The sequence below is a fragment of the Cryptococcus neoformans genome, chromosome 14 (assembly GCF_000149245.1).
Source record: "Cryptococcus neoformans var. grubii H99 chromosome 14, complete sequence".
NCBI lineage: Eukaryota > Fungi > Basidiomycota > Tremellomycetes > Tremellales > Cryptococcaceae > Cryptococcus > Cryptococcus neoformans.
Window position 1 is genome coordinate 450,724 of NC_026758.1, and position 22,500 is coordinate 473,223.

The 22,500-nt window shown below is 50.6% G+C and overlaps 1 protein-coding gene; it reads left to right on the forward strand.

Annotated features, from left to right (window-relative positions):
* Nucleotides 1–21,025: 21,025 nt before the first annotated feature.
* Nucleotides 21,026–22,500, forward strand: part of CNAG_08026 (hypothetical protein) — a 1,587-nt gene continuing 112 nt past the window's right edge. The window contains exons 1-2 of the mRNA XM_012198559.1: nt 21,026–21,943; nt 21,996–22,500. The exon at nt 21,996–22,500 is cut by the window's right edge and continues 112 nt beyond it. Of these exons, the coding sequence (XP_012053949.1) occupies nt 21,644–21,943; nt 21,996–22,013 (318 nt within the window). The 5' untranslated portion in view covers nt 21,026–21,643 and the 3' untranslated portion in view covers nt 22,014–22,500.

Genomic DNA, 22,500 nt, shown 5'->3' on the forward strand with positions numbered 1-22,500 from the left:
CTTGGGGGACGCTTCCAACATTGGCATGGGAGCTTGGATCGGCATCGGTACTACCAAGGAGAATGCTCAGCCTGTTGCCTATGACTCTCACTCATTCAACTCGGCACAGCGCAACTACTCCACACATGAGCATGAACTCCTGGCCATTGTCCATTCGCTCGATCACTGGTGCCCATTTCTTTATGGTATTCCTGTCTATGCTTTCACAGATCATTTTACGCTCAAATGGTTCTTAGGTCAACACAACTTGTCCTCTCACCAGATACGCTGGCTGGACATCCTCAAGGACTTCGACATCCGCATCGAGTATATCAAGGGTGAACATAACGTGCTAGCCGACCATCTTTCATGACACATTGGCTCTGACACTCGCCTGCCCACCGACCCAGCCTTGCCCAATCCAGACAATTGTATTCTCGCACCCGTGGTCTCCTTTACTCCTACACTGGCTCCCAAAATTATTCGTACCATTGCCCAGGGCTATGACCATGAGACTCTCTTCAAGGACTGGCTTGCTGATCCTACCACAGCTCCTGGTGTCTCTACCATTCTCCCATGACACTCATACCTTCCTCCTTCTCGATGACTGCCTCTGCATCCCTGACATTGACACTCTTCATGAGGACCTTATGCGTCAGGCACATGAAGGCACTGCAGCACACTTGGGCATTGAGAAAACTGTTGAGGTACTGCATGAAGGTTACTTCTGGGAAGGCTTGGTCAGCGATGTTCATGAGTTCGTCCGCACTTGTCACTCATGTCAACAGGCAAATGCATCCACCAAGAAACCTGTCGGTCCTCTGCATCTGCTGCCGGTTCCCCGCGACAAATTCGATGACATCACTATGGATTTTGTTGGTCCTTTACCCAGCGCTGGCAGTCACGACTATCTTCTCACCATCACTGATCGGTTAACTGGCTTCATCGAGCTCGTCCCATGCTCCACCACCCTCAATGCTCGTGACCTCGCCCTCCTCTTCTGGAACTGTTGGGTCTCCCGCTATGGCTTACTGCTCTCCATCACCTCGGATCACGACACACTCTTCACCTCTCGTTTTTGGACAACCCTTTGGGCTGAACAGGGTGTCCGGTTGAAGATGTCAACTGCTTTTCATCCACAAACTGATGGGACTTCAGAGAGATCAAACAAGACAGTTGGACAACTGTGGCGGACTTGGGTTAACAGACAGGGTACTTCATGGGCTAAGTTCCTTCCTTGTATTTCTCAGGCTATGAACAATACTGTCCGCCATTCTACAGGGTACTCTCCAATCCAGCTCGTCTTTGGCTGCCGCCTCCGCACACTTCCTGGCATTGCCTGCCCGCCACCCTTCTCTCGCGAGTCCGTCCCTACTCGTGCTGACTGGACTGCTGCTGCTGCTCAACAGGATCTCTTCCTGGCCGACGCTCATGACAACCTGGTCTTGGCTAAGCATTGCATGGCCATCCAAGCTAACCGCCCACTGATGTGCTGAGATCATTTACAAGGTTGGCGATTGGGTCTGGTTGGACACTCACAATAGACTCAAAGAGTTTAAGTCTGGTGATGGGGAGTTCCGTGCTGCTAAGTTCTTCCCTCGTTTCCAAGGTCCTTATAAAGTGCTGGCTGCTCACTCTGCTCGCTCAGTCTACACTTTGGCCCTCCCTGATGCTCCCTCTGGCACTTTCACCTCGTTTCATGCCAGTCTTCTCAAGCCTTACCTCTCTTCTCCTGTAAGTGCAGAGCCCTCACCACCACTCGTTCTCAACATATGGTAGGATTTATTCCTATGCATAGGATGATGTTGGCTGGTGAGAATTGATGCCGAAGCGCGGCACCGGGCTGTGTGATTGCCGAAACGCGACACCGGGCTGTGCCCAGTTTGATTGCCGAAACGCGGCATCGGGCTGTGTCCAGTTTGATGCCGAAACGCGGCATCGGGCTTTGGCAGGCTTCCGTCCTATGCATGACATGTTATTTATTTTATTCTCATGCATAGGACTGGCAGTTACTACTGAGGTGCAGGAAGGGACTTCACCACGATCTGTAGCGCTGTCTTTCTGCCCCTGTGGCGCCTTTCTTTCTTTTCTTCCATAGGTTTCTGTTTGTTTCCTTTCCCACACATATATACATATACATATATATATATATTTGCTGGTACATAGTTATAGTTTTCCTTTTTACTTAGCGAAACATATGCATCCAACCTTTGCTAGTTTCGCTTCCCATAGTCAAACTATAACTCCCACAACGTTTTTCTCGACGCATTCTCGAACGCCCACCATTTCTCGAACGCCCTCGAACGCAGTGTGACACGTACTGTGCCCACACTTTTTTCGAAACTAGCTTTACTACATATCGAATATGCCGCCAAAATCTACAAAGGCCGACGACTCACCTCAAGACTTATCCACGGCCACCCTGTTGGAGTGCCTCGTCGACCGCGCCAAAAAGCACGACGACACGCTCGCCCTCCTCACAGAGGCACTCCTCAAACAACAGAAACAATCGACCACTAAGGATCGGTACAATCCTCGGGGCCTCCCTCTCCCCAAAGCCGCGGACCTACCCCGCTTCCAGGGTCCTCTCGGTGATGCAGACGGTGTACTTACCCACCTGTGTCGGCTTCAACAGGTCTTGCGCACGCACGCACTTCTGACCCCCTCTGACGACGTGGAGGTGGAAGAGAAACGCCGGATGACGGTTATCGAGCTTGCGAACAACTCGATTGAGTGCGCTGGTCTTGTCGGCTGGGTTGAGCAGGACAGTCGCCGCATGGAGACCGACGGAACGATGACGTGGGAGGCATGGTCCGCTGCCTTCAAGGCCAAGGCTATGCCTGCTCACTGGGAGTTTCGCATCTCGCGCACTCTCTTTCGTCTCTCTTTCCGTGAGGTCTCTCCTGAGGCCTGGCGAACCTTTGATAATGCGGTCATCCTACACCGTAGTCATCTTTCGGCACGAGTCGTTACCCCAGTGACTCACAGATGCCCGACCTTTACCGTGCAAGCTGCCTGAGGGTCTTTTCCTCCGTCTGGTGAGTGAACCGGAGTTCCATGTCGACGACCTAGACCGTCTCCGCACCTTGATCAGTAATCATGTCGACCGTATCCAACACGAACACGCGGCTTCCCAGTCCTCTAGACCCACCACTAAGACCACCTCCGATAACGTCCAACTGCCCCACCCGATTTCGTACTATCATGACCCCGCTCATGCCCTGCCTTACTACCTCTCGCCTGCGGGCCGTTACATTCGGGAGGTTTTTCGAAAGGAGAATCGTTGTTATGATTGTCGCAAGCTGGGTCACCAACATCCCAAGTGCCCCACTCGTATGCGCACTTCGACACCCAAAGTCCATCATTTGGAGACCGAACTGACGGCGGGTGATGCTACCTCGGTGTATCTCACGTTAGCCCAGACCCTTCCTTCAGCCGATGATGGCAACGGTGACGCTACGTATGCTCTTTTCCATCCTCTTCTCTCTATTTTGGTTCCAGTTCCCGCTGACGACTCCTTGCCAGCCCCCTCCCCTAAGTTTCTACTGGACACGGGGGCGTCCACAACTTTTGTGGATCCGAAGTTGGCGGCGAGGCTGGGCTGGGACGTGAGAAGAGGGACGGTTCGGATGCGGGTGCGATTAGCCGGAGGCATGGCGGGTCCGTTGGTAACTGATACAGTCGTCGGGTCGTTTTCCTTGGGCGGGCGCATGTATAGCATCAATGGTGTTGCGATGGACTTACATGGTACCTACGACGGTATTTTAGGCTTGAACTTTCCTGGCATGACATGGTTTACTTGCGGACTCAGATTCCCTAGCCCGGCTGTTAAAGGCCGGCGGTGCGGATTTGGTTGGGTTAGGCATGCGAGAGTCAGGCGCGCCTGTTCCTCCCACCACCGCGAATTCAGTTTCTGCCACTGCCACATTGTCCAACGCCGACACTCACACCACTCACACCACTCAATTGCCGACCTGTGCAGCAGCAGAGTCTGCCAGCCTGACAGATGTGCTGCGCCGTCTCCAGGCTGAATTTCACGACGTTTTCTGCGACGACCTTGGGGATGTCCGAAACTTCCCTACTATCTCTAGAACCAAGTCGGGTATTCGCTTCGAGATTAACCTCAAACAAGGCGCCACCCCACATCATTCGGCGCCTTATCGTGTACCTGAAGCCCTACTCCCCCGTTTCCGTGAGATGTTACTAGAACATCTTAATGCAGGCCGTCTTCGTTACTCCAGTTCTCCTTGGGCCTCCCCGGCGTTCCTCGTTTCAAAGGGCAATGGCAAATTCCGTATGGTCTGCGACTTTCGCGCCCTCAACAATGTCACGGTTCCCGACATGTACCCCATGGGCAACGTACAAGATATCTTGCACCGTGCAGCGCGAAAAGGGAAGATATTTGCTAAGCTCGACTGTAAGGATGCCTTCTTTCAAACGCTTATGAAGGAGGAGGACATACCCAAGACGGCTATCACCACTCCCCTCGGCCTTCTGGAGTGGGTGGTTATGCCTCAAGGCATTCGTAATGCGCCGGCTGCTCAACAGCGTCGCATCAACGAGGCCTTACAAGGGTTAACCGGAGAATGTTGCGAGGCGTACGTCGATGACATTATTATTTGGGGAAAGGATGCCAAAGATCTACATGATAACATTGTGAGTGTTCTTTCTGCTCTTCGTTGTAGTGGTCTTCGCTGCTCTCGTGAGAAATCTCAGTTATTTCTCGATGAGGTCTCTTTCTTAGGTCACATAATACGTCCCGGTCAGATCCTCCCCGACCCCGCTAAGATTGCACGCGTCGAACAATTTCCTCTCCCGGCGAACTCCCACCAACTCCACTCGTTCCTCGGCCTCGTTAACTACCTTCGCGACTTCGTGCCCAACCTCGCCAATCATACCGCAGTTCTTCATGCGGCTCTCGCTCCAAACAGCACGGCAGAGAAGGCCTACTACAAGGCGATGAAGATGCACAAAGGCCACCTCCCGGATGGCTGGACAGGTTGGACTTGGTCATTTGGGCCTGCCGAGCAAGCTGCTTTTGAGGCTGTTCGACGTGCGGTGAGCACTGTTCCTTGTCTCACCGTTATTGATTACGATGCTGTCAAAGCAGGAACACAAAAGGTCTTCCTATTCACTGATGCGTCTAATACCGGTACTGGTGCATGGATCGGTGTCGGTACTTCTCGGGACTCTGTACAACCGGTCGCCTATGACTCTCGAACCTTCAATAGCGCCCAGCGTAACTACCCAGTACACGACCGTGAGCTCCTTGCGATTATTAATGCTCTTAATCACTGGCGTCCTCTATTGTATGGTGTTCCAGTTCACGTTTATTGCGATCATTTCATGCTTCAATGGTTCCTTGGCCAGCGCAATCTCTCTCCTCGCCAACTTCGCTGGCTGAGTACCCTCAAGGATTTCGACCTCTGTATCGAGTACATCAAAGGGGAATTCAACACGCTCGCCGACTATCTTTCGCGACACGCTCCTCCCGACGCTAGCGAACCCTCGGACCCTTCCTTGGATCCACCATCAGCTTCGGTACAGGCTATCACGACATATGAGCCCACCTTGGCTCCAGACATCCTTCGCGCTATTGCGCAGGGCTATCAAGGTGACGTACTGTTCAAGGAATGGCTTGCTGATCCGTCTACTGCTCCAGGGGTTACACTGCACGACCACGACACCCACCAACTTCTCCTCATTGACAACCGCTTATGCATTCCGGACGTGGATAACCTTCGTGAAGACCTTATGCGGCAAGCACATGAGGGGACTGCTGGACATCTGGGAGTGGAGAAAACCATGGAGATACTCAGGAGCGGATACTTTTGGGAGACAATGTCCAAGGATGTTCGTGAGTTTGTCCGTGCATGTCACTTATGTCAACAGGCGAATGCACCCACGACGAAGCCGGCTGGTCCTCTTCATCCTCTCCCGGTCCCGCGTGACAAATTCGACGATATCGCTATGGACTTCATTGGACCGCTTCCTTCCTCTGGTGGATACGATTATCTCTTAACTATCACGGATCGTCTCACTGGGTTTATCGAACTGGTTCCGTGTTACTACCGCCAGGGGTTACACTACATGACCACGACACCCACCAACTTCTCCTTGTTGACAACCGCTTATGCATTCCGGATGTTGATAACCTTCGTGAAGACCTTATGCGGCAAGCACATGAGGGGACGGCTGGACATCTGGGAGTGGAGAAAACCATGGAGATACTCAGGAGCGGATACTTTTGGGAGACAATGTCCAAGGATGTTCGTGAGTTTGTCTGTGCATGTCACTTATGTCAACAGGCGAATGCACCCATGACGAAGCCAGCTGGTCCTCTCTCACCCTCTCCCGGTCCCGCGTGACAAATTCGACGATATTGCTATGGACTTCATTGGACCGCTTTCCTTCCTCTGGTGGATACGATTATCTCTTTAACTATCACGGATCGTCTCACTGGGTTTATCGAACTGGTTCCGTGTTCTACCGCCATTAACGCTCGCGACCTCGCCATCTTGGTTTGGGACAGATGGGTTTCTCACTATGGCCTCCCGCTCTCTATTACCTCCGATCGTGATACTCTGTTTACCTCACGATTCTGGATAACACTATGGGAGAAACAAAATGTGAAGCTCAAGATGTCCACGGCTTTTCACCCTCAGACCGATGGTACTTTGGAACGGTCCAACAAGACAGTGGTTCAACTGCTACATAGCTGGGTGGATAGACATGGTACCTCTTGGGTTAAGTACCTCTCTCGTGTTTCCCAAGCAATGAATAATACTGTCAGACGTTCTACAGGTTTCTCTCCCGCACAACTGGTCTTTGGTCGCCGGCTCCGTACTCTACCTAGTCTCGCTCGTCCTCCTTCCTTCACCCAGGCTTCTCTTCCCACCCGGGCCGAATGGACTCTCGCTGCTGATCGCACCGACCTCTCGCTCGCTGAGGCACGCGATAATCTGCTTCTCTCCAAGCACCGCATGGCGATACAGGCTAACCGACACCGTCACTCTGAAATAGCCTACAAAGTCGGCGACTGGGTCTGGCTGGATACTCGAAGAATCGGCTGAAAGAGTTCTGGGCTGGTGATGGAGAATTCCGCGCTGCTAAGTTCTTCCCCCGTTTCCAGGGGCCGTACCAGGTGCAAGAAGCTAATCCTGCCCTCTCAGTTTACCGCCTTCACATGAATGACCGGACATATCCAAAATTCCATGGTCATCTCCTTAAGCCTTATTTGTCATCACCTAGGTTCCATCAAACATCACCGGTAACCCAACAACCCGACACTGGGCGCCGCCGTATCCTCCAAATCCTGGGAATGATCGAGTGTATCGCGGTCATAGGCAACTCCGGGTAGTACTCAGCGGCGACGGTCCTAATGGCCAATGGCGGAATCTCGACGACTTGCGTACATACGATGGTTTCCGGGCCTTATATGATGAATATATAGGCGACGACGAACTGGCCTTGTGAGTCCCCTTCCTGTTTGCTCCTGTTTTCCTTTGCATACGTGTCTGGGGGCTGCTTGCGTCTCTCTGCGGGTTTTTTGGCCATTATTGGTTTTTTTTCCCTGGCTTGCGCTCAGCAAGACTAAATTAACAGGATTTTCTCACAGAGTGTTCTCCTGCCCAGTCCCTCCAACGTGGACAGATTTGGAAAGTAACGTGTGGACAGGAGGCGCTGGCAGTCCCCACGGCCTGGTAATCGTTCGTTCGTTCTTTTGCCTCTATTCTCTCCTTTTCAATTTTACGTTCCTTTGCCTTTTCTCTTAATTCTTTCTTTCATCTTGTGGTCCGGCCGAGTTTTTCCCCTGGCTCTCATCTGGACGGGGGAGAGTGTAAGTGCAGAGCCCTTACCACCACTCGTTCTCACCATATGGTAGGATTTATTCCTATGCATAGGACGATGTTGGCTGGTGAGAAATTGATGCCGAAACGCGTTTTTCGGACTACGCCGAAACGCGGCATCGGGCTCTGTCCGGCCTTTGTCCTATGCATGATATTTTCATTCTCATGCATAGGACCGGCAATTGCTGCCGAAACGCGGCGGCGGACTTCGCCGGATCTTTGCCCCTTTTTTTCGATGGACTTCTGCCTGTTTCTTCATACATTCATATATATATACATATAGATCTGGTACATAGTTATAGTTTTCTCTCTCTCCAGCAAACTTATGCATACACCAGTGCTAGTTTGCATCCATTAGACAACTATAACTATCCTACCCCTCTTCGAACGCTCTCCTCGAACGCTTTCTCGAACCTCATCTCCTCTCGAACGCTCAACGAACGCTGTCCGAACGCAGTGAGGCACCCACAGTGCCTACACTGCGAGCGGAGTCTTGATGGTAGCGAGTCGATTCCTTGTAGGCTTGAGGCGAGAGACGTGGCGCCGCGGCGTGAACTGTGTAGAGGTGATGGGGACATCGAGCTCATAAAGCGATTGCTCAGGAAAAGCGCGGAGGATGGTGAAGGGGCCTTCCCAGCGGGGTATGAACTTGGCAGAGCGGTTAGTGGTTGTCTTATATTCGTGACGGAACTCAGCTGTGTTCAAATAGACCTTGTCTCCAGAGCGGTATACCGGGTCGGGACGGCGGTGCTTGTTGGCTTGAACACTTTGCCGATGCTTCGCAAGAAGCAGTTCGTCACGAGCGATACCTTCTTCCAACTCCATCCTCTTCGCTGCTAATTCCCATTCCGTCGCAGTTGGTTGGGCCTGAGGTATCGCGGAGGCGGCGGTTGATGAGGAGGGTAGGAGGGGGGGGGTGAGGGAGAGACGCTTGCCAAAGACGAGTTCGGCAGGCGTGTGTTGGGTGGAACGGCGGAGGGTATTGTTCATCGCGAAGGCGACACGCTGTAGGTTAGCTGCCCAATTTCGACCCTGGTCATCTGTCCATGCACGCAGTGTCTGTATCACTGTTTTGTTTGACCGCTCTGATACGCCATCGGTCTGTGGGTGATAAGCTGTAGACATCTTTAGCTTCGTACCAAGTAAGGAGTTGAGGCGGCACCAAGATGCGGCGGTAAACAACTTATCCCTGTCCGAGACTATCGATGTCGGAACGCCATACTTGGACACCCAGTAGGTCGTAGTATAATTGAGAGAAGGCCGAAGACGTAAGTGTTGTAACCGTAGGAATGAGAGCGACCCATCCAGTAAGTCGGTCGGTGATGACAATAAGGTAGTCGAAACCGTGGGATGTCGGAAGCGGGCCCACAAAATCGATGCCGATGTCGGCAAACTTGGCAGCTGGAACCGGTAGCGAATGAAGGAGACCTGGAGGTTTGGTGGTTGCGGCTTTGGATGTTTGGCATGCAGGGCAAGTGCTAACAAAATCCTTCACGTCACTAGCCATACCATCCCAGAAGTACTTACAGCGCGCTAGTTCCAGTGTCTTTTCCATTCCAAAATGACCCATGGCATCGTGACATTCTCGGAGGCACTGCTCCCGGAGGCCTGATACGTCCGGGACGCACAGCCGTCCCTCGTACTGAAGTACTGTTTGTAACCCCGACGCCCCTTGCACTCTCCTCGTGCTGAACTCCTGGCGGACGCCGGTCCTCTTCTTGCCACACAGCCATAATAGGATCTTGAGCATAGCCATGGGCGACCTGGTCCACAAAGTCGGCGTTGGGTGTGAGGACCATCATGGTGAGGGCGTTGATGGAGGGGGCATCCTGGTGTAAGCGAGAGAATGCATCGGCGATAACGTTGGTGACCCCTGATATGTGAGAGATGTGTAAGTCGTAGTTGGCGAGGACGAGGAGCCAACGCTTTTGACGCTCGGAGAGGTTGGGTTGCTGGAAAAACCATTTGAGGGTGGCGTGGTCGGTCATGACATGTACCGGAAGGCCGAGAAGAAGTGGGCGCCATTCCTTGAGGGCGTGGATGATAGCGCAGAGTTCTTTCTCATGGACCGGATAGTTTCGTTCGGCAGAGGTGAGAGAGCAGGAGTCATAGGCGATAGGCTGAGCTTGATCGGGGGATGGACCTGTACCTAACCATGCACCTATGCCAGTGTTACTTGCATCGGTGAAAAGGTAAAGGTTTATTTGGCCAGCGAGAACAGCATCATGGGAAAGAGGGGACAGACCTGTGATTCGCGCCAACATGTCCTTCAAGTCCTCAAATGCTCGTTGCACTGACATCGTCCAGTTCCAGATCCAACTTAGTGCTTCAAGTCTCTCCACCGGGCTTCCCTTCGCAAGTTGACGCTTACGCAATTCATACGCTTTTTCTGCTGACTTATTGGGAGGAAGGAGTGCAGTAAGAATGGCTGTCTTGGTGGCAATTTGGGGAATGAACTTCCGTAGATATTGCAGAAGTCCGAGGAATGAACGCAGGTCTTTCACCGAACTGGGTGACGGCCACGCACGCAACGCCTCGACTTTCTTAGGGTCTGGGCCGATGTGATTGGTAGAAATGACGTGGCCAAGAAATGTGACTGAGTCGACGAAAAACTGTGATTTGCTGGGGGAGCATACAAAACCGCCCTTACGTAAAGCTGTCAGAACCGCGCGGATATTGATGGCTAAGTCGGAGTCGGATTCACCCCAGATGATGATGTCATCGACGTAGGCCTCACAGCAGACACTGATGAGATTTCGCAAAGCTTCGTTCAAACGGCGCTGTTGTGTTGCAGGAGAATTACATGCGCCTTGCGGCATCACAACCCACTCATACAAGCCCCACGGAGTGCAAATGGCGGTCTTCTCGATATCTGGCTCATGCATCAAGGTCTGGAAGAAGGCATCAGTGAGGTCGAGTTTGGCGAATACACGACCGTGGGCAGCACGTTGGAGGATGTCGTCGATAATAGGAACCGGTGTGTGATCTTTGATCGTCACGTTGTTGAGGCCCCGGAAATCGCAGAGGAATCGAAATTTTCCATTCTCTTTCTTGATAAGGAACGCTGGGGCTGCCCAAGGAGAACTGGAGGGGCGAAGGCGGCCAGCTGCACGGTGCTTTTCGATTTCTTGACGGAGAGTTTCATGCCAGGCTAACGGAACCCGAAAACCGGCTTTGGCGACGGGTGCAGTGTTGGGGAGGATGTTGATGTGGTGGCGGACTTGAGACATGGTGGAGCAGATCGGCGGATAGTGCGAGACATCGGAAATGTTGGCAGGAAGGATATCGGCGAAGTCGTGGAGAATGGCTGCCGAAAGCGAATTACGGTTGGAGCTGACTGGCGGGGTCTCACATGGCATGATAGCATTTAGCTGTAGATTAGCGAGTGATGCATATGATGAGCCACCATCCAAGAGGAGTTTATTGAGGCGAATAGCGCCATCAAAAAGACGGTGTTGGCGACAGAAAGGGAGACCGAGAATTAAACGATACTTCGGACCCAGAGGCATGGCGTAGAATGGCGTTTCCGCATAAATTGTTTCACCAATTGATACATCCACTAAGTACTCCTGCTCTATCACCGGCCCCGCTCGGTTATCTGCCATCTTCGTCCCCACCGGCAGGACGGGGGTCCCCCTCAAGCCAAGCTGCGCCGCATACTCCCGGTCGATGACATTAATGCCCGCGCCAGAATCAACTAAGGCGGTAGCAGGGTCATCATTAGCCTGAACGCGGCAAGTGACCATGAGGAGAGGTACTGACCCTGCTAGGGCGGTGGCGCCATCCTGGACAAGTTGATCGGCAACGGGATCGACCGAGAATATGTCGGGGGCGTCGGGGCTGTCGTCGTCGGCGAGAGAAATCAGGTTGGCAGCGGGGGCAGAGGAGGAGTGTTGAGAGGGGGAGGAGGGGGGGCGGGTCGGGCAGATGAGCCGGTGGTGGCCAGTCTTCCGGCAGGAGAAACACGCATTGATGCTGCCGAGAAAGGCGCGAGCGGCTTTGCCCGTGTCGCCCAAAGGCAAGCGCTTGGCTGGGTCGAGCCATTCAAGCTGTGGTGGCGTGTAACCCTTAGGCGCCTGAGGCGCGACCTGGACCTGGGCGACCACCGGCGTAGGCGAGCGTGGAGTAGTCGGCCGATTGGTGTTAAATGGGGGGCGAGGGCGAGTGGAATTTTGAAGAAAACGCGCTTCCAACATAGCATCATCGATGATATCGATCATGATGATGTGTAAGTTCGCCGGTTTCACCGTAAGGACCGTCAGACCATGCGCCTTCAGAGCAGCCTTGGTGCGATGGGTGACCAAGCCATCGACACCATCGAGCATGCGTCGGCACACATCAACATCGCCAAGGGGGTCCTCAAAATCGCGGAGAATGGTTTGGTGGGAGATGAGGAGGTGGAAAAAAGTGTCAAATGCGGTCGGCGTGGTGTCCAAACAACGCAGAAGCATGAACTTATGACGGAGCTTTTGTTCCCAGCCCCTGGTCAAGAGGTGAGTCTTGAGCAACGTCTTCCGACTCATCCCAGGAAACCGCGCGCTTCCCATATAGCTCTAACCATGTGGTGAAACGGCTGCCGGACTGAGAGATGGACGAGTTGGCGACCGACACCTTCCAAGCACTTTCGGCAGTACCAGGACTCCAGAGAAGGAGGACGTCTTGGAAATAGGTGTCCAATGCAAGGATGTGGCGCTGAAGGGCGAATGCGTCGGCGGAGGTGGACGAGGACAGCCGAGGAGGTAGAATGCGGTCAGGACGTGAGTTTCGCGAGGGCAAGGACTGGCTAACATCGTTGAGGCGAGTGGTAGTGGTGACAGACTGGTCGACGATGGCTTGACTCGAGCGAAGGAGCCCAGCCATAAGACTCTTGAGCTCGTCAATGTCGGGGACAGCGGCGGAGGTAGGGGCAGGCGTTTTGCGATAGCTTTCGCTTGGGTGGTCATGCACGGGGGCGAGGGAGTCGAGAGGCTTTTCATCAAGCAAGGTGGGCCCCAGTGGGATGCCATCCAAGTCGATAGATGGAGCCTGCGAGAAATCACTAGTCCCAGGTTGCGAGGGGGTCTCGGATTGTAGGGTACCGTAAATAATTTCACCAGTAGGAGTATGTCCGATGATGGGCAATGCACTAGTATCATCATATCCAATGATGGGTTGTCCCTGGTGATCAAAGGCCATAGTTTCGGATTGTGTGCAGTTCTGATAGGGGTTGTTGGGATTTGTAGTTTGAAAAAAAAGTGTAAGGTCCGGATGAATAAGACCTTCACTGAGTGACTAGAGGGAGCGAGGTGATAGAGGTGTGGGACTGGTTCGGACTGGTGAGGCTTTAGGATGTGGACTTCAGGCTGGACAAGAAGCAAACAAGATCCCAATATGCATATGCTGATTATGTCCTATCAGCAACTAAGTAGAAAGAGAGCGAAGTGTAGACTGATGCGGAAGAGAGAAGGCAAAGAACACTTAAGACAAGAAGTCGAAAGAGAAGAAGAGGTAGAACACAACAATGGTGAAGAGATAAAGGAGAACCATTGTGTGATACCTCTTTCTTGTACTTTGCCTTTGCTCTCCAAAACCAGTCGCGCCAAACTCCGATAAATACCAGAGGTTTGTGGCGAAAAAGGGTAGAGAAAGGAACAGGAACAAAAGGATAATAAAGCTCCGAAATGCGACTTGTAAAAGGCGCATGCAAACACACATGAAATAAGGAAATAATAAACAGTGATACACTGTGTCAAGACAGGAATACCGAAGCCAAGTAAAGAGACATGCACCAGGGTGAAGGGGACAGCCTGGTGATGCATAGGAAAGGAGAAATAATGCATGTAACCAAAGGTGATAATACACCTTGGTGATGCATGAAAATAAAATGGTGACAAGAATTGACAGAAAGTAAATGGGTCAGAGGCTAACCTCTTACACTCTGCTGACCGCACAGGTCGGCAATTGAGTGGTGTGAGTGGTGTGAGTGTCGGCATTGGACAATGTGGCAGTGGCAGAAACCGAATTCGCAGTGGTGGGAGGAACAGGCGCGCCTGACTCTCGCATGCCTAACCCAACCAAATCCGCACCGCCGGCCTTTAACAGCCAGGCTAGGGAATCTGAGTCCGCAAGTAAACCATGTCGTGCCAGGAAGTTCAAGCCTAAAATACCATCGTAGGTACCATGTAAGTCCATCGCAACACCATTGATGCTATACATGCGCCCGCCCAAGGAAAACGACCCGATGACTGTATCAGTTACCAACGGACCCGCCATGCCTCTGGCTAATCGCACCCGCATCCGAACCGTCCCTCTTCTCACGTCCCAGCCCAGCCTCGCCGCCAACTTCGGATCCACAAAAGTTGTGGACGCCCCCGTGTCCAGTAGAAACTTAGGGGAGGGGGCTGGCAAGGAGTTGTCAGCGGGAACTGGAACCGAAATAGAGAGAAGAGGATGGAAAAGAGCATACGTAGCGTCACCGTTGCCATCATCGGCTGGAGGAAGGGTCTGGGCTAACGTGAGATACGCCGAGGTAGCGTCGCCCGCCGTCAGTTCGGTCTCCAAATGATGGACTTTGGGTGTCGAAGTGCGCGTACGAGTGGGGCACTTGGGATGTTGGTGACCCAGCTTGCGACAATCATAACAACGATTCTCCTTTCGAAAAACCTCCCGAATGTAACGGCCCGCAGGCGAGAGGTAGTAAGGCAGGGCATGAGCGGGGTCATGATAGTACGAAATCGGGTGGGGCAGTTGGACGTTATCGGAGGTGGTCTTAGTGGTGGGTCTAGAGGACTGGGAAGCACGCGTGTTCGTGTTGGATACGGTCGACATGATTTACTGATCAAGTGTGCGAGAGGAATCTAGGTCGTCGACATGGAACTCCGGTTCACCAACCAGACGGAGGAAAAGACCCTCCGGGCAGCTTGCACGGTAAAGGTCGGCAATCTGTGAGTCACTGGGGTAACGACTCATGCCGAAAAGATGACTACGGTGTAGGATGACCGCATTATCAAAGGTTCGCCAGGCCTCAGGAGAGACCTCACGGAAAGAGAGACGAAAGAGAGTGCGCGAGATGCGAAACTCCCAGTGAGCAGGCATAGCCTTGGCCTTGAAGGCAGCGGACCATGCCTCCCACGTCATCGTTCCGTCGGTCTCCATGCGGCGACCGTCCTGCTCAACCCAGCCGACAAGACTGGTGCACTCAATCGAGTTGTTTGCAAGCTCAATAACTGTCATCCAGCATTTCTCTTCCACCTCCACATCATCAGAGGGGGTCAGAAGTGTGTGTGTATGCAAGACCTGTTGAAGCTGATGCAGGTGGGTAAGGATGCCGTCTGCATCACCGAGAGGACCCTGGAAGCAGGGGAGGTCCGTGGCTTTGGGGAGAGAGAGGCCCCGACGATTGTACCAATCCTTAGTGGTCAATTGTTTCTGTTGTTTGAGGAGTGCCTCAGTGAGGAGGGCGAGTGTGTCATCATGCCTTTTTGCATGGTCGACAAGGCACTCCAACAGGGTGGCCATGGATAAGTCTTGAGGTGAGTCATCAGCCTTCATAGATTTTGGTGGCATATTCGATATGTAGTAAAGCTAGTTTCGAAAAAAGTGTGGGCACAAACGTGTCACACTGCATTCGAGGGCATTTGAGAAGTGGTGGGTGTTCAAGAATGCATCGAGAAAAGTGTTGTGGGAGTTATAGTTTGACTATGGGAAGCGAAACTAGCAAAGGTTGGATGCATATGTTTCACTAAGTAAAAAGGAAAACTATAACTATGTACCAGCATATATATATATATGTATATGTATATATGCATGGGAAAAGAAACAAACAGAAACCCATGGAAAGAAAGAAAGAAAGGTGCCACAGGGGCAGAAGGACAGTGCCACAGATCATGGTGAAGTCCCTTGCTGCCCTTGGCAGTAAATGCCAGCCCTATGCATGAGAATGAAATAAATAAAATGTCATGCATAGGACAGAAACCTGCCAAAGCCTGATGCCGCGTTTCGGCAATCAAACTGCACACAGCCCGGTGCCGCACTTCGGCATCAATTCTCACCAGCCAATGTCGTCCTATGCATAGGAATAAATCCTACCATATGGTGAGAACGAGTGGTGGTGAGGGCTCTGCACTTACAGGTTCCTACAGCAGCGTGACCTTTCCGAATGACAAAAATGCTGGCTAGGGATTCTCTCTTGTTTCAATCTACACATCGACCACATCGCTGGAGTAAACAATTTTATAGCTGATGCCCTATCCAGACTTGGTGGTGCAGATCTGGAGGATGACGGGATAGAGGTGCCGGAAGTTAGTGTGGCAGTTCTTGGCTTGCTTGGACAGGATGTTGGGTTGTTGAAGTGAGTGGTGCAAGGATACAGCATGGATGATGTGATGGGTCATTGGCTGAAAGAAGATGATCTAGTCCCAGGCATTCAGAAGGAGGAACTTATGGTGGGAAATCAGGTGGAAACCATATTGCATTAAGAAGGTCGACCATGTGTACTGAATACAGCCGGCCTGTGTGAAGCATTCATTCGCCAATGCCATGATCCAGTGGGACATTTTGGAGTGGAGAAAACGTTAGAGATGACTAGGCACAGCTACTTCTGGCCAGGGATGAAGGACGATGTTAGTGAATTTGTCAAATCTTGTCCAACATGCCAAATTTCCAAAACTCTTACAGTCAAGCCAGCGGGTCACCTTCACTCCCTCCCAAGCAAAATTCCTCAACATTGGCACTGATTTCATCAGTCCCCTACCAGTCTCGTGTGGCTATGATCAGCTTATCATTATCACAGATCAGCTCACTGGTTATGTCGTCCTTATCCCCACCAACACGATAATGAACTCCACCGAATTAGCCTGCCTTCTTTATGACCACTGGCTCTCAAAATTCAGGTGCCCTAGGTCAATCATCTCAGACCAAGGCAGCATCTTCCAATCAACACTTTGGAAGCATCTCACATGCCATATAGGAGCCAAATCCCAACTATCCACCATGTATCACCCTCAAACAGATGGAATTTCTGAATGATCTAATAAGTCGACCATTGAATCCCTATGTACCCTCACAGACATCCATGGCCGCATGTGGGCTGACAACGTCCAGCGGTGTTGCCTTTGCTCTCAACAATCATGTCCGAGCCTCCACAAATCGTGCACCCACTGAACTCGTGTTTGGGTGTCGACTTACACATGTGCCTCCTCTTGTGGCCGAAAACCCCCCAAGAAAATCACTGAAGCTTTGAAGTTCCTGGTCCCAACAGAAGAAGAATGGCAAGCAGCTGCCCGGCGGATGGAGTTGGAAGAAGGTGAAGCTAGAGATAATTTGTTAATGGTGAAACGTCAGCAAGCAGTACAAGCAAACTGACACTGTCAGGCAGATCCCTCAATTCAAAGTGGGCGATAAGGTCCTCCTCGACATGTGACACATCCAACAAGAATATAAAACCACTCACCCTCATGGGAACTTAACCAAATTCATCCCCTGATATGATAACCTGTACACCATCATCAAAGCTTGGCCAGAGCAATCTCTATATGAACTTGACTTACCTTCCTGACCCAACGATACTGCCTGCCATCATGTCTCCTTACTCAAGCCATATGTCACCTCTGACCGATTTCATCCTGACACCCCTTTCCATCACCCCTCAGGTCCCCTCACCACCCCATCCGAAAGTTCTGCAGGTGCTTGATGTATGGAAAAGAGGCAAACCGGATGAGGAGGTCAAGCTGGTGATAACAGGAAAACCAAGTACTGGCCAATGGGTGAAAAGAAGCCAAGCTTGCGATTGGGAAGGATTTGCAGATGCATGGGAAACATTTGATGGACCAGACGAACTGTTATTGGATGCAGTGGAAGTGATGGAGTTACCCCCACAGCCTTCTTCAGGGGGGGAAGGTGAAAGGCTCCATGCATCGAAGGATTTAACCATTATGTAAGGCCAAAGTTGGAGGCCATGTTTTGGAGGTTTTCCCATGTGGCCAGATATTCGGGTCATAACCGGTTCTTGTTCATTGTGTTTCGGAATCAAATCCTTCATACTCGATTGCCTTCTGCTGTTTCACAAGTTCATCTCAACTGGCTGAGTCTATAGTCCATAGTTTTCTATCCTCATAGTTTCCTCATTTTTTATTATTTTATTTCTCTTATTTTTTCCCAAGCACCATCCCAGACACCCGAGGTATAAAGCCATAGATCTACAACGACTCTTCCTTCTTTCCCATCCTCATGGAAGAGGCCCTTCTATATGGTCCTCAGTTGTCTGGTGGGTGTCTTGTTTTTTCTCTTTTGTTTCTGTAGTAGACCATTTACTGACTGGGCGGGAATAGTGCATAGAACGATTGTTAACTCCTGCCCAGGTATGTTGCCATCCTCATGGGAAGAGCCCCTTCTATACGGTCCTCGGTTGTCTGTGTGTAGAATGATTGTTAACTGCTGCCCAGATTTTTTGCTGATACATGCACATCTGTAGACCGTTTGCCGTTCTCTCTTGCCACACACACTGAACTTCAATGCCATATCAACCCAGCAACATATTCAGCCATAGTGAACAAACCTTCCCAAGGTCTGTTACACTAACCAAAGTCAGATACATGATGGGGCTTACCTGGTATGGATGCTCAGCTTCCTTTCTAACTAAAGTCAGATGAGGAAAGCCATCCAGTACCAAGCTACTATGGACTTAAATATCTATCTATGCTCACCACTACAAGCTAAATGATATAATCCATCCACCTCACTAATCTGTAAGCACTCCATCAGCGACTTGATCTGACATCATGGCTTCTTTTCTATGTTATCCAATCTCCACCTCGCTACCATTCTCTCAACAGTTGTCATCATCAAGGGTATGTTCTACTTCCTTGCCTTTACCAATCTTCTCCACAGCTCGACCACTATGAGTGGAAGGATCTGACATGATATAGGATGTGATATATCGAGTTGTATGAGGTTATAGGTGTTGAGGTTATCGAAGGTGGGGTACTGTTATGACTCATCCCCAACAAAGGTCCGGCCTTGGAGACGAGATAGAAAGCTGTAGTTTAACTAAGCAATGAGATATATGTATGATATACCTCTTGACACTTGTCTGTTGGCATATGGTATAGGACGGAGGTATATTCGCTTGGTGTTACGACTCGTCCCCAACAAGGTCCGGCCTTGGAGACGAGATAGAAAGCCGTAGTTTAACTAAGCAATGAGATATATGTATGATATACCTCTTGACACTTGTCTGTTGGCGTATGGTATAGGACAGAGGTATATTCGCTTGGGAAGATCAGGCAAGCTTATATACTAGTGGAGTAAGTTTATGTCGAAGAGTGGTGCAAGGTAAGACGAGAGCTGTTACGACTCGTCCCCAACAAGGTCCGGCCTTGGAGACGAGATAGAAAGCCGTAGTTTAACTAAGCAATGAGATATATGTATGATATACCTCTTGACATNGTCGTGGCGTATGTATAGACAGAGTATATCGCTGGGAAGATCAGGCAAGCTTATATACTAGTGGAGTAAGTTTATGTCGAAGGTGTGCAAAGGTAAGACGAGAGCGAGCACTGGGAGCTCGAGACCTTTTCGCAAAGTAACTTATGAAATATGATCTTCGAGGGGAAGAAGATCAAGATCGAGGACAGAGCTCCCCTTTATATACTTCTACAGAAATCTATTTATATCCCTTGAGGCCCAGCTGGAGGTCCAGCTGGAGGCCCAGTTCTTATCTCGGAGGTCCAGCTGGAGGTTCAGTTGGAGGTCCAGCTGGAGGTTCAGCTGGAGGTCCAGTTCTTTTCTCGGAGGTCCAGCTGGACCTTCTTATCTGCAACAATCTTGCTTTCCTTCATTACGTAACTCTCTCCTATGATCTCTTATTTCTTCTACTTCGTGCAGGCTCGTGACACTTGGGAAGATCAGGCAAGCTTATATACTAGTGGAGTAAGTTTATGTCGAAGGTGGTGCAAGGTAAGACGAGAGCGAGCACTGGGAGCTCGAGGACCTTTCGCAAAGTAACTTATGAAATATTGATCTTCCAGGGGAAGAAGGTCAAGATCGAGGACAGAGCTCCCCTTTATATACTTCTACAGAAATCTATTTATATCCCTTGAGGCCCAGCTGGAGGTCCAGCTGGACCTTCTTATCTGAAACAATCTTGCTTGCCTTCATTACATAACTCCCTCCTATGATCTCTTATTTCTTCTACTTCATGCAGGCTCATGACAACCTCACTGAAACCTCCTTCCTTGGTCACATCATCTGTCCTGGTCAGATTCTTCCCTGTAAGGCATGCATGCCAAACACAGTCATTATGATCCCAAGGTCTGTTTCAAATTGTAGCTAGTTTAATTGTCACTTTTCTCATAATTTGGTTCTGTCTTTTTTCACACTCCTCACAGGCCTCAACTGAATTTGCAGCAAGGAAAAGTCTCTCTTCTTCATCTTTAGAAAGAGAGCCTTTTCCCTTTGGTCATCCATGACTTGCTGTAGTTCTGTTGAGTGCTTAAATAGATCTTCGTTGACACTCTGCCCAGGTGTTCAACAAATATATGCAAACTCATAGATTGCTTCTGCACCCAGACAAACCCAACCACCTCTTTCCTTGCCACTGACTTAACTTGTCATGATCCTGCTGTCTCTCTTTCCTGAAAGTAAAGCCGAACCATCCAGTGAACATCCCCCCTGGGCTGTTACATTCCTGACCCCACCAAGATTGCACACATTGAACAGTTTCTGCACCCCACTACCCCAAAGGCTCTACACTCGTTTCTTGGACTATTTAACTATCTCTGTGAGTTCATACCCAGCCTTGCGACTCATGCTTTGGTCTTGCATGCTTGCCTCCCTCCCAACACTGCTGCTGAGAAAGCATATGACAAGCACTTGAAGGAGCATAAGGGCCACTTGCAGGAGTCCTGGCAGGGTTGGAGATGGAACTTTGGACCCACAGAACAGGTAGCCTTTGATGCCTTGTGTAGTGCCATGAGTACTGTTCCTTGCTTGACTACAATCGATTCGATTATGATGCTGTCAAGGCTGGTACTCTGAAGGTCAGAATAATTGATCCAACCTAGATCTGGAGGCATGGGAAAAGTTGGTGGAGGCATGGGAAATGTTGGTGGAGGCATGGGAAGAAGGGGAGATTAAATTACATAAGCTAGAGCACCTACAATATCGAAACAAATAAGACAAAGGATTGTAGAATAGTTTTATATGCAACTTAGACATCTCTGGCAATTGACACAGTGTGCTCAAGCACTCTCTAGATAACTCTACATCCAACAGGTTATGAGCCTTGCTGCTTAATAGCACTAGACTCTAGCAAACACATCAGTCAACCAACACAAATCCTGCAGGCTGCTATCGCATTAGCACCACAGGTACTGCTTGCTACCAACAAGTGGTGAGAAAATCTGGTGCCCCCCAGTGGCAAGTCACTGCGCCTAGTGCACAAGCAAACTTGCCTTGCATTAGCTAATTACAACCTGGACGTCTCTTTACCTCTATTATAAAGAACACAACTCTCACTTCTCCCATAGAGCTCTGAAAGCTACACACACATCATGTCCAACAATACAGATAACAACACATCCTACCAGGGGGTCATCTCAACTGGTCCTCAGAACTATGCTGAATGGGAGCTATCTATCCAAACATCAGACAGCTCAGCACTCTGGGATGAGCTCAAGTCCCAATACTCAGCTGCAGTAGGAGCAAGACAGGCACATCTTGTGCAGCAAATGTGGACATCACCTGTGATGGAGGGAGAGGATCCAACAAAGCAGATGGCAGAGATCAGGTCTGCCCATGCACAGATTAACAGCAGTGGTGAGAACCTCTCAGACTGAATGCTTGCCTATGCCATGACCCTGGCCCTTCCAGAATCATTCACCACTCTCAAGCAAACTCTCTGGCTCAGGGAACCGCTCACTTCTTCGGCTGTGCAGGCAGCAGTCCAAGCTGAATGGACAAGGAGGTCCAGTGAGGAGGTAGCAATGGCTAATAGGGTGCAGGAGAGTCGCACCCAAGGCAACACAAGCAATAGAAGGGCCAAGCTGAGGGAATGGACTGAGAAATGGTGCAGTATCCATAAAGTGCCTACCCACAATACCAGAGACTGCTCTCTCAGGAAGTTCAACAATAACCAGGTAGATCTGCCTGGCCATGCCTATCCTGTTCAACTGGCTGATACTCTCTCAGAATGGCATCATAAGCTAGGGCATTTGGGGATTGAGAAAGTGGTTAGGCTTGCAAAAGAAGGGAGACTTGGTCAGAATAATCAGTTGAAGAATGCAAATGCAGGCAATATCAAAGATTTCTATTGTGAAGCTTGTATTAAGCGGAAACTGGGCAACTTCCTTCACCACCTGAACCCAACATCAGAGCTTCTAGGCCACTTGAACTATTGCATGTCAATATCTGGGGACCAGCACCAGTTGCTTCCAAGGGAGGTATGCGATACTTCCTGACTGTCTATGATGATTACATCACTGGATTTCCCTCACCTTGATGAGAATCAAGTCTGAGGCACTGCAGGGTTTCAAAAACTTTGTCAATTATGCTGAAACTCAGACTGGTCATAAGGTTCAGTGTGTTAGGTCTGATAGGGGTGGAGATTTACCTCAGCAGCATTCCAGAAGTATATCAGGGAGAAAAGGATTGAACATGTCATGGCGCCACCTGATGCTCATGCACAGAATGGGAG